At 39.6% G+C, this 13,439-nt stretch overlaps 1 protein-coding gene across 5 annotated transcripts in view; it reads left to right on the top strand.

The window, feature by feature from the left end:
* TPD52L1 (TPD52 like 1) overlaps positions 1 to 13,439 on the top strand; it is a 27,360-nt gene that overhangs the window by 2,063 nt on the left and 11,858 nt on the right. For all 5 annotated transcript variants that reach the window (XM_028723327.2, XM_028723322.2, XM_028723324.2 and 2 more), the window contains exons 2-3: positions 10,567 to 10,682; positions 12,957 to 13,105. In XM_028723327.2, coding sequence (XP_028579160.1) covers positions 10,608 to 10,682; positions 12,957 to 13,105 — 224 coding nt within the window. In that variant the 5' untranslated portion in view covers positions 10,567 to 10,607. The remainder of the gene's footprint in view (positions 1 to 10,566; positions 10,683 to 12,956; positions 13,106 to 13,439) is intronic.

The following is a 13,439-nucleotide window of genomic DNA, read 5'->3' as shown; positions in this document are numbered from 1 at the left end:
CTTGTCTTTGTTAATCATCTGAATCAGTGTTAGAAACTGAGCTATGAAAGCTAGGAGCTAAATGGCACCTTAAGCCATTTATGGGCGCATAATAACCCATTTAAGATTATGGGCGCAACAACGGAATGTCTAGGTGCACATTTTTATAAAAAGAATACAAAGCTGGAAATGAATGAACTGCAACTACTGTAAAATATTATGTTTATTTTTCACATGGTCTAGTCCTTCCCCTAATATTCTTAAGAAGGTCTCTTCTCCAATCTTCAGAGTAGCTGGAATTGGGGTGGCAGAAAATGGTCCTACTTTCCTTCCATTCTGCAGTTTTAATCTGAAATTAAAGTACAGTGGTACCTCGGGTTACAGACGCTTCAGGTTACAGACTCTGCTAACCCAGAAATAGTACCTCGGGTTAAGAACTTTGCTTCAGGATGAGAACAGAAATCGTGCAGTGGCGGCAGGAGGCCCCATTAGCTAAAGTGGTACCTCAGGTTAAGAACAGTTTCAGGTTAAGAACAGACCTCCAGAATGAATTAAGTTCTTAACCCGAGGTACCACTGTACTGCTCCCAGAATTCAGAAACTGACCGCACTAATGACATTCCCCGTCGCAAAATGCGCCTAGAACAATGGGAGTTTCAAACACTGATCTGAATGTAATTGGGCTCTGTTCCACACCTCAATTCTATGTTTATTTTTCTAGGAGTATTGATGGAATCTTAACTCCCAGATAGGCCAATTGGGATAGGTTAGGTCAGGATGTGACAAATCCCCACCGCCCCACAGCTCAGTTGGCCTGAACCCAGTATAAATGACTTTAAAACAGTGTGGAGGTGGGGCTGCCTTGGCATCTCTCACCCTGTGCTCACAGCAGCCTAGGCAGAAGGGGAGGGACAGACAGATGGTTGCACTAGCTTGCAGCTGGTTCAGCCAACAGGCCCGGCTCAGATACCAAGCTAGCTTAGCCCTGTCCCTTCACTGCCCCCCCCCCACTTTTGGGCTCTACTTGTGGACAGAAGAGTAAGGATGTGTGCCAGCAGGGAGATGCTTGCATCATTCTGTAGGCAGTGGGAGGCCATCAGGGCTGGGCATCAGTACAGCTTTGGCCATTCTAACACACACCCCTGCCAGCTCAGGTCAAACAGGTCTGATTTGCCTTGCCACCCTGGCATATCTGTTCCTGCTGGCTAGGGGGCAACTCTCCAGTGCAAGTTATGCTGGTATAGAGGGCAAACTGTATCCTAACTCATTTGTGAGTTTCATCCACAGATCTTGGTGTAATGCCTAAGGAAGACCTTTTTTATTTCCGCAGGCATTTTATGGTTTTTGTTTTTAACTGATTTTTGTTGTTGTCATTTCAATGTTACTGTGCAGCACTTAGAGACTAAGGTGTTAAGTAATACATCAACAAATACATAAAATAAACTTACAATATCAAAAATGCAGGAGTAACGAAATTCATCTCATAAGACAGGCAGCAAATGAATTATATTGTCACTCCCCCACCCCCACTAGATGCAGTTAGGTTGCAACTTGTCTTACACAGGAGAGTTGTCCCTTCATATCTTCACTGGTTAGGATTGCTGTCTAAGCTCCATTGCACTCAGCTGAGTACAATGAATTGAGCAATAATCTGTACATGGTGTATAGATGTATGTATAGTTGAAGAAATGGTCAGCACGTAGAGCCACCGTCAATTGTAAATCCCAGTTACGTGCATCTACACAAGCACAACGTTGCCCCAGCACCTTCCTGTGTGTAGTAAGTGAGTTTTATGTACATAGGATTGTAGCCTAAGCACGCACACTTTCATACCATAAGATGGAATTCAAACATAAGAAAAGTGGCAGATGGGCAGCAACTTACGGATGATCGCTACAAAACCGTAACTGCGTGCACCAGTTCAAACCCTTTAGCCCCTAGCCCCAAGAGCCATTTTCTACATTCCTGCCCTGTGATCGCTTCATGCACAGCCTTCCCTCAAATATTGTCAGATTAGTGTATAAATGCTGTGCTATAACTTGCTTTCCTATTTAACAGATGTGAGCCTGGGAGAAGCTTTTGACTGACCGCACAGCACACTCTTATCTGCAGTTTTACTCAGTGTGTGGCATTTAATTATTAATTGTAGATCTAAATGGGCATCAAAGGCCAGAGCACTCTCTGTTCACCTCCCTTATAGTGTTGGCGAAATGACTTAGCAGTTAAACCTTATTTTGAGGGATTACCCAGAATACATGTAGTGCCTGTGCTGCTTACATGCTTTCTACATATTATTATTTATTCTGTGGGGCCTGTAAAGGGGTATTTAATTTTTTGTTGTTGTGAAAAGGTTATGAGGGGAGGAAAAGGTTGGTGTATTGTTTGGTACCCACACAGGGAACAAGCATTTTCAAGTAACAGGCATGCTCCTTGAACCCTTTGTTTAGTGGTTTAAAGAAGCTGATTAAACAAAATGAAAGGGTTTGAACTGCAGTTCTTGGCTTGTCTAATAATTCTAGCTTGGATTGCAGCATAATGCGTTTCCCCCCATTTTTGGCTTGCTTCCCATTTTGCAAATGGAATTCATCAATAATATTCTGAAGAATTAAATTCTTCACCACAAAAGACAACTGGGAATATATTAAGAGCTGATGAGCTGCAGCATGTAATTTGAATTCGTTCATATCTCAATCTCACAAATATCCTAGTTATCGCCATGTCATATTTGATAAGCCTGTTGTACTTGGACCCAAACTAGAACAATCTGCATCTGTGGCCATACTGTCTAGCTCTAGAGTCTGAGGGAGGCTCCCTCCATTGACTTGGCTGGACTAACTGTCATTCCCCCCCCCCCAATACTATATATCCCCTTATGATTATTTTTAACATGGTCATTAACCATTTATGTAACTTTGGGAAGAATCTGTGCTCAATTTGTAAGCTTATATATTTTTACAGTGCCGAGAATGCTTCTGTTGGTTATACAGTAGTACCTCGGGTTACAGATGCTTCAGGTTACGCGTTTTCAGGTTGTGCACCGCGCCAAACCCAGAAGTACCAGAACAGGTTACTTCCAGGTTTCGGCACTTGCACATGCGCAGAAACGCCAAGTCATGACCCGCGTGTGCGCATACGCGGCACTGTGGGTTGCGAACATGCCTCCCACACGGATCATGTTCGCAACCTGAGGTTCCACTGTATAATATTTTTGCCTCAGATGCTAGTCCTACTCAGAGTAGACTTACTGAAATGAATTAAAAATCCAAACATTAATTTCAAATGGTCTGCCCTAAGTAGGTTTTAGCTGGATGTAGCCTGTTATTATGACCGAAGTATCTTACCCAAAAAGATCTGCACAAAACAGTTTATCTGAGTGCATTATTTTCAGGGTTGGGGGACACATTTATTTTTAATTGCTTAATCATATGGGACTAAACTGCATTATGCTGTAAGGACCTTTTATTAAATCTTAGAATTGTAAAGTTGAAAGGGACCCAAGGTTTATCTAGTCCAGCCCACTGCAATGATCAAAAAGTCAAAAACTTTGGAGTTCTGCTCCTAAAAAAAGGTCGACAACTCCTGGAAAGGGGGGGGGGGGCGCCAGAGGGATCTTTGCATCACAGCGCTGGATGTGCTTAAGACGGCCCTGCCAGGAATCCTGATTAATTGCATCCAAACAAGCTAAAATCAGAAGCCAACTTTAAGGCTTGTTTGGAAGCTGTTAATTGTAGTTCACAGTTTGGACATGAACAGGAAGCTCTGTTTAATTGGTACTTGCAAGTTTATTTTGTCACTTGCATGAAAAAAGAAGTGAAGGATAAAGGAGCATGCAGAGTGAAGTGGTGCGGGTGCATGCGGCTTGGGCACTTCCTAGTTTATTCAGCCAAAATTTGATTGTCCCAAATCAAACAGTCATTTTGCGGAAGAAATGTTGAACCACCTTGTGCATTATTAATTATGTCAGCATATACTTTACTTAAAAATCAGTTTGAACCAAGAGTTTTGTTCTTTGTTCCACATTTTCTATAACATAGAGAATAGAAATATTTCCCAGGCATTCTGATATGCCAGCAAATGTAGGACAAAACCTTGAGGGTTTAGATACTTGCTTTCTTGTATTTGTTGTTATGCAGCTTATATTTAAAGCACTTTGTGAGTCTCATTTATCAAGTAGTAAGGTTTTAGCTGGAGCTTTCCCTCTATCTCCATTCCCTTTCTCAACTTGGAGAGCTGACTTTTCCCTTGGTTGACAGGGTAGTCTATGACTTGCTGCTCTTTTTTAATTTTTAGAGTAGAGTTAATTGTAATGGTTGTTAATATTTGTATGCTGCTTTTCCAACGGCCAAGTTCAGCTCAAAGTCGCTCAACAATAAGTATTAACAAACAGCACTTCCTAATACAAAAGAATTACCGTATTTTGTGCTCTATAAGACTCACTTTTTCCCTCCTAAAAAGTAAGGGGAAATGTGTGTGCGTCTTATGGAGCGAATGCAGGCTGCGCAGCTATCCCAGAATCCAGAACAGCAAGAGGGATCGCTGCTTTCGCTGCGCAGCGATCCCTCTTGTTGTTCTGGCTTCTGAGATTCAGAATATTTTTTTCCTTGTTTTCCTCCTCCAAAAACTAGGTTCGTCTTATGGTCTGGTGCGTTTTATAGAGCGAAAAATACGGTATATAAAAAGGTATAATAAAACACAATAACTCAACCAAAACAATATAGAATAGTAAAACCACAAAATATGAATCAAGCACACTGGATAAGTATTAGGAATGCCAGTTAGCCCTGCAACCAAAAAGGGAAAGGACAAGAATTGAACAAGTGTTTTGACAAATCCAAAAGGAGAAAATTGTTTTCCTTTATTGAGAGTCATAAAGATTGTCATTCTCTGCCATCGGCCTTTCTTTCCTCTTTTTATAGAGTTGATGTGAAGATTCCAGTACCTGTGTTTTATGGATACTTTCATGTTTCCTCTCATCTGCGGGTTTGGGTAAGAGTTCTTCCACTGTCAGGGAGAATGTCGCATTTGCTAACATTTTATTGGCCCTATCCTAGAAGTGAGAGCAGAAGCAGCCTAATGGAAAGTGTCCTCAATCTCTGAAAAAGTGTGAATTATGACAATGAGTCCAGTATTCCTTTCTAAGTTCATCTGTTCCTCTTAACGTCTGTTAACTACGGTACAGTTAACATCTCTAGGCCTAATGGAACCATTGTTCAGACTAGAACCTCTGTATCATTCAGGGCCCTAGATTAATGGCGTTGTCCTGAAATAGAATATTTTCAGTAGCATTACTTCCCCCAATTTGCGCGACACCACTCTAGCAGTTAATCAACAAAGCTATGGCAATTTGCTTTTAAAGAACTATTGACTTCAAATATTAGTTTAAGCATCAGGAAAGAAGTATAATAAGTCTATGCACTGCCTGTAAAGAAATGATATTGTTCAGTTGGCTTGAGTACATATTGCTGAAGGGTGGCATTTTAACTAAAATAATTAAGCAAATGTGAGAGCATTTGGCAACTACCCATAATCAAGCAGCTGTTTGGGAGGAAGCAGAGAACTCCTGTAATTTCCAAAGTTTCTTTCTGTGTTGTTTCTTTTGAACGCACTTGATGTGCCATTTAAGTTGTCATAAGGTCTGAATTAATTAGGTGCACAAGCTGATGATAAAGAAGGTTGTACATGTGATGGAGAGAAATAGAAATGTAGATCAGGCAGCAACAGAGAAACATATGTTAGCTGGGTCAGCATGTGCTGTACTTCATGGATAATTTGAACCTGACATTTTACAGTATGTCTCTAATTGAGCTACCCCATGCACCCCAGAACTTCTCACTGTATTTTCTAAAATATATACAACATGTCTATTAAAATCCTTTATGTTTGTGACATAGTTGGGCAATGCCTGTAAGCACCAGTTAAGATCATTGGACCAGTTGTTGTTTTTTATGACTACATTCAAGAGAGGGAAATTTCTAGCATAACTAATTAATTGTGCAAATATCTTTCCATAGTTTCATCAATCTAAAGTAATATGAGTTAATGTGAGTTGAAAGCCAGTGTGGTGCTTAGCTGTAGAAATCCTAGGGCTAAATATGCACTCAGCCACACCTGTCTCACAGGGTTGGTGTGAAGATAAAAATTACCTTAGATCTATGCAAACTTTAACTCTTTGGAGAAGAACAGAATACAAATGTCAAGGTAAAAGGCTGGATGGCAGTCCTTTCCCCCTCAGTTACAACTAAATAGGAAAGCAAGAAATAAGTTCAACGATAAAGGATTTCCTAGCAAACAGTTTTCTGTAATCAGGAGGGTCACAATCCATAAATCACTGATTCCACACATGTGCAATTTCTTTTCCTGGGAGGTGGGCTTGCCACTCTCATTGGTGTTTCCAAGGCTGAGTCACTGAAATTTATTTTCTATTTTTGCTTATCACATCTTCCAGTTATGATGGTGGTTTGCGAAAAGGCATACCAAAGAAGGAATCTATTCCACTTGCTTATTTTCCAGTATATGTGATTAAGGGGGGGTAGGAGGATCTTTTCTCCATATCTACACTCTCCAAAAGTTAGCTTGCTGCTGAGAAAGGAAGAGCCTGCCTGTTTCGTTGTTTCGTTTACCTTCCCAAATAGTCCAGATAAAAAGATTGACATGTGGTGATATGAATTGAGTTTCTTCAGATTGGGATCAAGTCTGAGGTCTTGCAAGTTGCGGCTGGTGCAGGCATGATTATTGGGAGGCACAGAATTATTTATGGGCTTGAAAATACTGGATAATGAAAAGTGGCAGCACAGTACTTGTGCTTGACATATTGTTTCAAACCTAGACAGGTTTTCTTGCTGGCATTTTTGGAGCTCTGGAGAGATCCCCCCTCCAATTACATTGTCACGGTAATGGGTAAACTCTATTGTCATACTCCAAGGTATTTAAAAGGATTGAAGTCTTGTGCCATTTAGAATATGGTCATCTGTTAAGGGGAATATTAGCAGCACCATTGAAACAATGCTGTAACTGTACTGATACCCTTTTAGAAGGATTGTGCCACTCAGAGATCCATTCCACCTGATGGGAGCCATGTTGGCTTTAGAAGTACTGTGGCACTGTCTGCTGTGATCAGCAAGGGTATTGATTCTATTTTGCCCCTCACAGTGTTGTCGGCTTTAGAAGGAGTTTTGTTGTCATCATAGGGATGATGATGATGATGTTGATGATGATCTGTTATACTCAGTCCAGGCATCTCCTTTCCTTCTGTGGCAGCTATGTTCTTTAGAATCAACACTGCAGCGGATCTAGAGGGTCTAGGCTATTGACGCAGTCACAGTGCTGATCAGTTTAGTACAATAGAAACGAATAGTTCAAGTGACTTGGGTGTGCTGATTTCAACTCCACCCCTTTTGAATTTCTGTTCAGGTTTCCTGGTGGCTCTATGTCTTAAAAGTGGATGTGTGGAGTGGGGAAAAGGCTAGTGGCAGCTGGTCTGAAAGTGGCTGGCTTTGAGAAGTGACAATTTGGTTATCCATATGTCATCATTGTATTAAAATACATTAATGAAGCAATATCATAACAGTAGAACTTGAAAAATCTTGAGCCCTCAATTGATCAGGTGCATAGATATCTGGGCCTAGCATCTAGGCTTTGAAACATGTAGCCAGTCCTAGATCCTAGAAATACTGTATTTACTCGAGTCTAATTCGCCATCAAATCTAACGCACACCTCAATTTTCAGAACCTTGAAACCAAAAAATGTATTTGCTGGCGAATGTAAATTTGCCATTGAATCTAATGCGCACCTTAATTTTCACAACATAATTTGGCCAAAAAAGGTGAGCATTAGATTCCAGTAAATACCATATGTCTTAGTAAGTGTGAAATGAATGTAGTGTTTTGTACTAAGTGCTTCCTGTTTGCCATCCATTTACATATTGTACTTCCTACTGGAATCTAATCATTATGAAATAAATAGCTGCATAAAAAGCTATTTAGGCATAATGTCATGCATTTCAAAGAATGCTTGAATAGTATTCTGATCTGTTGCTTGCAAGAGGAAGGTTAGAAAGGTTTGCAGTGTGACATATGGATGCCTTTTATTATTAAGTTTTCTGAAACTGAGCAACAGAAGAGCTGCCTTGGTATAAAGCTGCAGAGAAGCATATTTATGTTCTACTGAAGACAATTCTGGGGATTTGGGGGACAAAAGATGACTTCATAAAAGAAGACTTTCAAATTCGGGGAATATTGTATTATGGCTCATTTGATTTCTGGGAGCTATCAAGGGTATATCCAGAGTGTTGTTCTTGATGGGACAGCTCCCTCTGAAGAAGCCAGTACATAGCTTGGGAGTACTTCTGGATCCTTTGTTGTTACTTGAGGCTCCATGGCCTTCCATCAGCTGTGCTCATATCTGGACAGGGACAGCATAACTTCTGTCATCTAGGCTCTGGTAACCTCTAGGTTAGATTGCTGTAATGCACTGTGCTTGGGGCTCCCTTTGAAGCCAGTTCGGAAACTTCAGCTGGTGCAGAATTTGGTGGCCAGGTTGCTCATCGAGGCAAGACGGTTTCACCGATCCTGACCCGACTGCACTGGCTGCCAATTACTTTCTGGGCCCAGTTCAAAGTGCTGGTTTTGACCTATAAAGCCCTAAATGACTCAGGGCCACAATACCTCAAGGACTGTCTTTCATCATATGAATTGATTTGGACCCTGTGATCATCATCTGATGCCCTTCCTCGTGTGCCTCTCCTACGAGAGATCCGGGGGTGGCAACATGAGAATGAGTGTTTTCCGCAGTAGCTCCCCATTTGTGAAATGCCCCCAAGGAGGCTTATCTGGTGTCTTCATTGCATATATTTTGGCGCCAGGCAAAAATGTTTCTCTATAACCAGGCCTTTGACTAATTTGCATTCTGTGGCCTTTTAAATGTATTTGTGGGAAGGCGATAATTGGTTTTTTGTTTTTATTATGTATTCCATATGTTTTATCTTGCATTTTTATGTTGTCAACTGCCCTAAGATCTATGGATGAAGGGCAGTACACAAAGAATAATAATAATACACCTTCATTGGGTTTGAACAAATGTCATCTGCAGTTTTCAAGGGTTTATATAGGAATGTCTAGAGATTATTTATTTGTAGGGGTGAATCAGTTGGGGATGCGCCTCATCTGTCTTATTGGTTCATTTTTACAAGGAACAAATAACTAAAAATATTTGGCTCAGTTTCCAGCTGGACATGATCATTGGTCCATTTGACAGAAAATGGATTTCAGCTTGCTGGTACTGATAGAATAACAACAGGGAATAGTGGCTGTATTTACTTTCAAGGTGGTGAAATTGCAGAAATCTTAAATGGAAACGGAAGGTATAGATTGCTACAAGGATAAAAAGAATCATATTTTGTGTGTTAGGACTGCATTTTATGGATATTAGGAATACCAATACATCTAAATTGGTGCTATGGTGTCCTTATGACACTCTTATTTCTGTTAGGTCAAGACAATAAATATACACGCAGATGGCAACATTTGGGAACTGGGCTGCTTGTTGCTTAGCAGCATATTTTGAAGGGAGAGTAAGAATATGAGTATAGAACAAATTCTATGTTCAGTTTACACAGGTCTGTTTAAAGAGAATATTCCTTCTTATGACAAGTTGTAAATGGAAACGCCACGTGAAGCTAAGAGGCTAGGTACATCATTCAAGTATATTTTATGTACAAAAGAAAATAGATTGCAGCTTTTAGGTCTTGTCCATGGAGCGTGGAGGACAGGGTGCAAATGGATTGTGCTGTGACTTGAAATGGCCTTTCTGGAAACAAAAGACTGGTGTGCACATGCCGTGAGCTATGTGTGATAATCCACTTGGCTCAAAAGAAGAGCCTATCTAGTCCAGCATTCTGTTCTTACAGTGCCCTAACAGATGCCTAGCAGAAGCCTGCAAGTGGGACAGGAGGGCAATTGCACTCTCATATTCTGCAAGTTGGGATTTGGCATTCATATGTCATCTGATGTACATAACTGTTTTCCCTTGTACATATTCTAAAGTGGGAATAAAGAGTCATTGTGGATCAAATAAAGAAGTCCCCAAAGATATTTTGATAATCAGACCTAATTTTACATCTTTTCAGTACAATTGACATAAACTGATGTTTTTGTTGCTGTTTGAGTGTGTGTGTATCTCATATACATTATTTCAGGTTGTTAAATATTTAGACGTTGGCTGCTCTGGGTTTTTTGTTTGTTTTGCTTCTGTTCTTTTGCTTTGTTTTATGATTTGGTGCTGAGTCGCTTGCTGAAAATGGCAGTAGTGGTGCTGAAGCTAGCAATGGATTTCCAAATTGTCAAGGAGAGGTCTTTTCCACCTCTGGAACCTAATCACCTGTTAATTAGCTATCAAATCTGACTCATTCTGCACACAAAGCATTTGCTATTCTTCTACATGATGGTCCCTCCTTGTTAAGATCCTTACTAATTCAGAAAAAAGATTTAAAGGAGATTTGAACAAGCATAAGGCGTTTTGTTTTGTTTTAACAAGTTTGCATTTCCTATCTAGGAAAAAAAATCCCTGAAACTTGTCATCTTACTTTCAAAGGTCTGTTGGAAAGGCAAGTATTACATGAAGTAGATGAAGACATGGTCACCGATGTTGATTTTACCAACATGATTTCTGAAGAAGAGCAAGAAGAATTAAAAGCTGAACTTGTCAAGGTAACATTATTTGTCTCCGGAATCTGTCATCTTAAACTAAGGGCTGGTTTTGGAAATCACAGCTGATGCCAATCTTTCCCCATGCAATTCTCCTTGGGCACATTGCTATAAAAGCAATTGCATGAATTTCTTACCAATACCATGACTGTATGCCTTACCACCATATGTGTGAAGTGGTTCCTGCATGGATTGAGCAGAGTTCAAACTTTTTCTAATAAAATGTAATTGGAGGCAGGGCAATAACTAGCCAGGTAGTTCTTTACCTTAAACAGGAACATTCTTGCATATGGATTCATTGAGAACGTAACCAATGCAATAGAATGGATAGTGTGCCAAAATTTGGGGTGCCCCGTCCAGCCATGAAGTGCTTTGGGCAACTTTCATGTATCAGTTTTTTCTGTCATACAGTTTGTGTAATAGAATAAAATGGAGTGTTTCCGTGTTTCCACGTATGTCACTCGAGTTATTTGAAGAAAGAGCTTGGATATAAATGTGATCAATAAAATAACATTAAACTCATCAGTTAAAAATATACAAATGAGGTTTCTTTGATTAATATACAGTAATACTTTGAAAATAATGTATTTGTTCTTTCATTTTTATGTCTCCACCACCCCTTTTGGAGTCATAAAAGCAGGCATAAATTATTTTGTGTTTCACTTTTGTAAGTCTTTGTCCCCCAGTCTTTCCTTTTCAGTGATGTGAGCAGAGGTTAAGGCCTTCATCCTCCAGGCACATCCCACAATACGTATTGTTTGTAGTCACAGCAGTTAATGGAATCTAGGTCAGCTCAGATCACAAGACTGTCCTAAATTGTTCACAGCATTCAAATGGTATATAATTACATTGTCCAAAGGAAATGCATTGGGGATTTGCATTTTGAAATGCTTGGAATTTTTCAGAATTTACTAAGTTTCTGGAGCTCTAATGAAATCATTCTATTTGGAGTGGCTGCTGTACTTCCAATGGGAGTAGTTTGCCTACTGGTTTTCAGTGCCTTTGAAAATATTTCCCTGTATCATTGCCTTAGAACTGTCACATTCCCATTTTAAGATTTTCCCCAAAGCCATGATTCCCCACTTCCCAATTGTATTGCAGTTCCCAACTGCATTTTCCCAATTGTATTGTTTCTTGAATAATCCACAAAGTGTACAGTGAATGTGAAGATTTTCATGGATGTTAAGGAACATATAATTCAACATATAATTCATATAATTCAAAATGTAGTAGCTTCTGAGGGGAGATAATTTATAACTTATTGCTGTGTATATAGCTGATACCTTCTGTGCAGTTAGTTCTCCATGAAAACGTAGGTTCTGCAACTTAATATTCATATGTATAAATTGCACTTAATGCCCAAATGACAGCAAAGTTGCTCATCTTAATTCTGTTAAAAATAGCCCAGTCCAGAAAGGCCTATCTGTGTATGGAATTAATATTTTTCACATCATAAGATAAATATGTCTCTGAAGAGACTACCTTGGAGAATTACAATTTGACAATGAAACTAAACGTTGTATAATCCACCGCAATGTTTCATTTAATGAGACATTTGCAATAATAGAAAAGTAGCTGAAGATGTTTATTTCTTTAAACTGGGACTAATCAGTTTTTCCAAGTCCAGTAAAAACAACGTGAAGTGACTGTTGTACCCACCCAAGCCCATCTGTGTTGTACTCCTCCCAATTTACAACCTGACTATTCTGCTTTACATAATCAGATGAAATGTAAGGCTATATTTAACTTAATTGGTTTTATTATAATGACACAAAGAAAATAGCTTTCTCTTTGCCAGCATGTTTTTTAACTAGGCTGCTTTTTCTGTCTCTTCTGGGTTATACTGATGGGAGCCATTTTTATTTTACATACACTGCCTCTCCTTAAAGGCACAAATTACTTCCTAACCATCTGTTCAGTACATATGTACATACAGATCCTTGTGCATGACATTGTGCAGCTCATTGCCTGACAAACTTTTAGTTTGAGCCATTATGGCTAATAAATCCAGAAATGAGCAGGCAAACACATTGCTCCTAACTTGTTTTCTGGCCTGGCCATTTCTGTCTTTTATTATATTTGTCGATTTTGGTAGTCCATAGGTCAATGAGAAAAGCAATGAAATACATGTGAGATTATTTTGACGCCACTTTATTAGGTCTAAAGATTCAAATACCATGGCATTTTTGTACTTGAAGAAGTTGTTTCACCTAAAACCATTTTACGTTTATCATGAAGAGGAATAATGCAGACTTTTCGTCTGTTAATTCTATTAAGCTTGAAGATGAAATTGCAACTTTGCGACAAGTGTTGGCAGCAAAAGAGAAGCATCTTGTGGAAATAAAACAAAAGCTTGGCATCAACCTGATGAATGAACTGAAACAGAACTTCAGCAAGGGCTGGCATGATGTGCAAACTACAACTGCGTAAGTAAAAACCTTCTGCACACCCTTTTCCTTTGTACTTCTCTCATTATGAAAGCAGCATGGTGCAATGGCTAATGTATTGGACTTTGTTTAAAGTGACCTATGTTCCAACTCCCATTGGGCTTTGAAGCTCACTGCATTGCCTTTGTCCCCATCCTTGCTGAAGATAAAACTGAAAGCCAGTTAATGTGCCACCCTGAACTCTTTGGAGATGATATGGAATACACACATGGCAAATAATTCAGTACATTTAGTCAAAAGCCATTTTGTTACTGCCATTGCTGTCTCCAGTAATTTGAACTCTATTTAAATGCACCTTCAAGGGGTCACTTTG

Source organism: Podarcis muralis, chromosome 3 (genome assembly GCF_964188315.1).
Source record: "Podarcis muralis chromosome 3, rPodMur119.hap1.1, whole genome shotgun sequence".
Taxonomy (NCBI): domain Eukaryota; kingdom Metazoa; phylum Chordata; class Lepidosauria; order Squamata; family Lacertidae; genus Podarcis; species Podarcis muralis.
The sequence above is the reverse complement of the archived record's forward strand: the minus strand, read 5'-3'. Positions and strand labels throughout refer to the sequence as shown.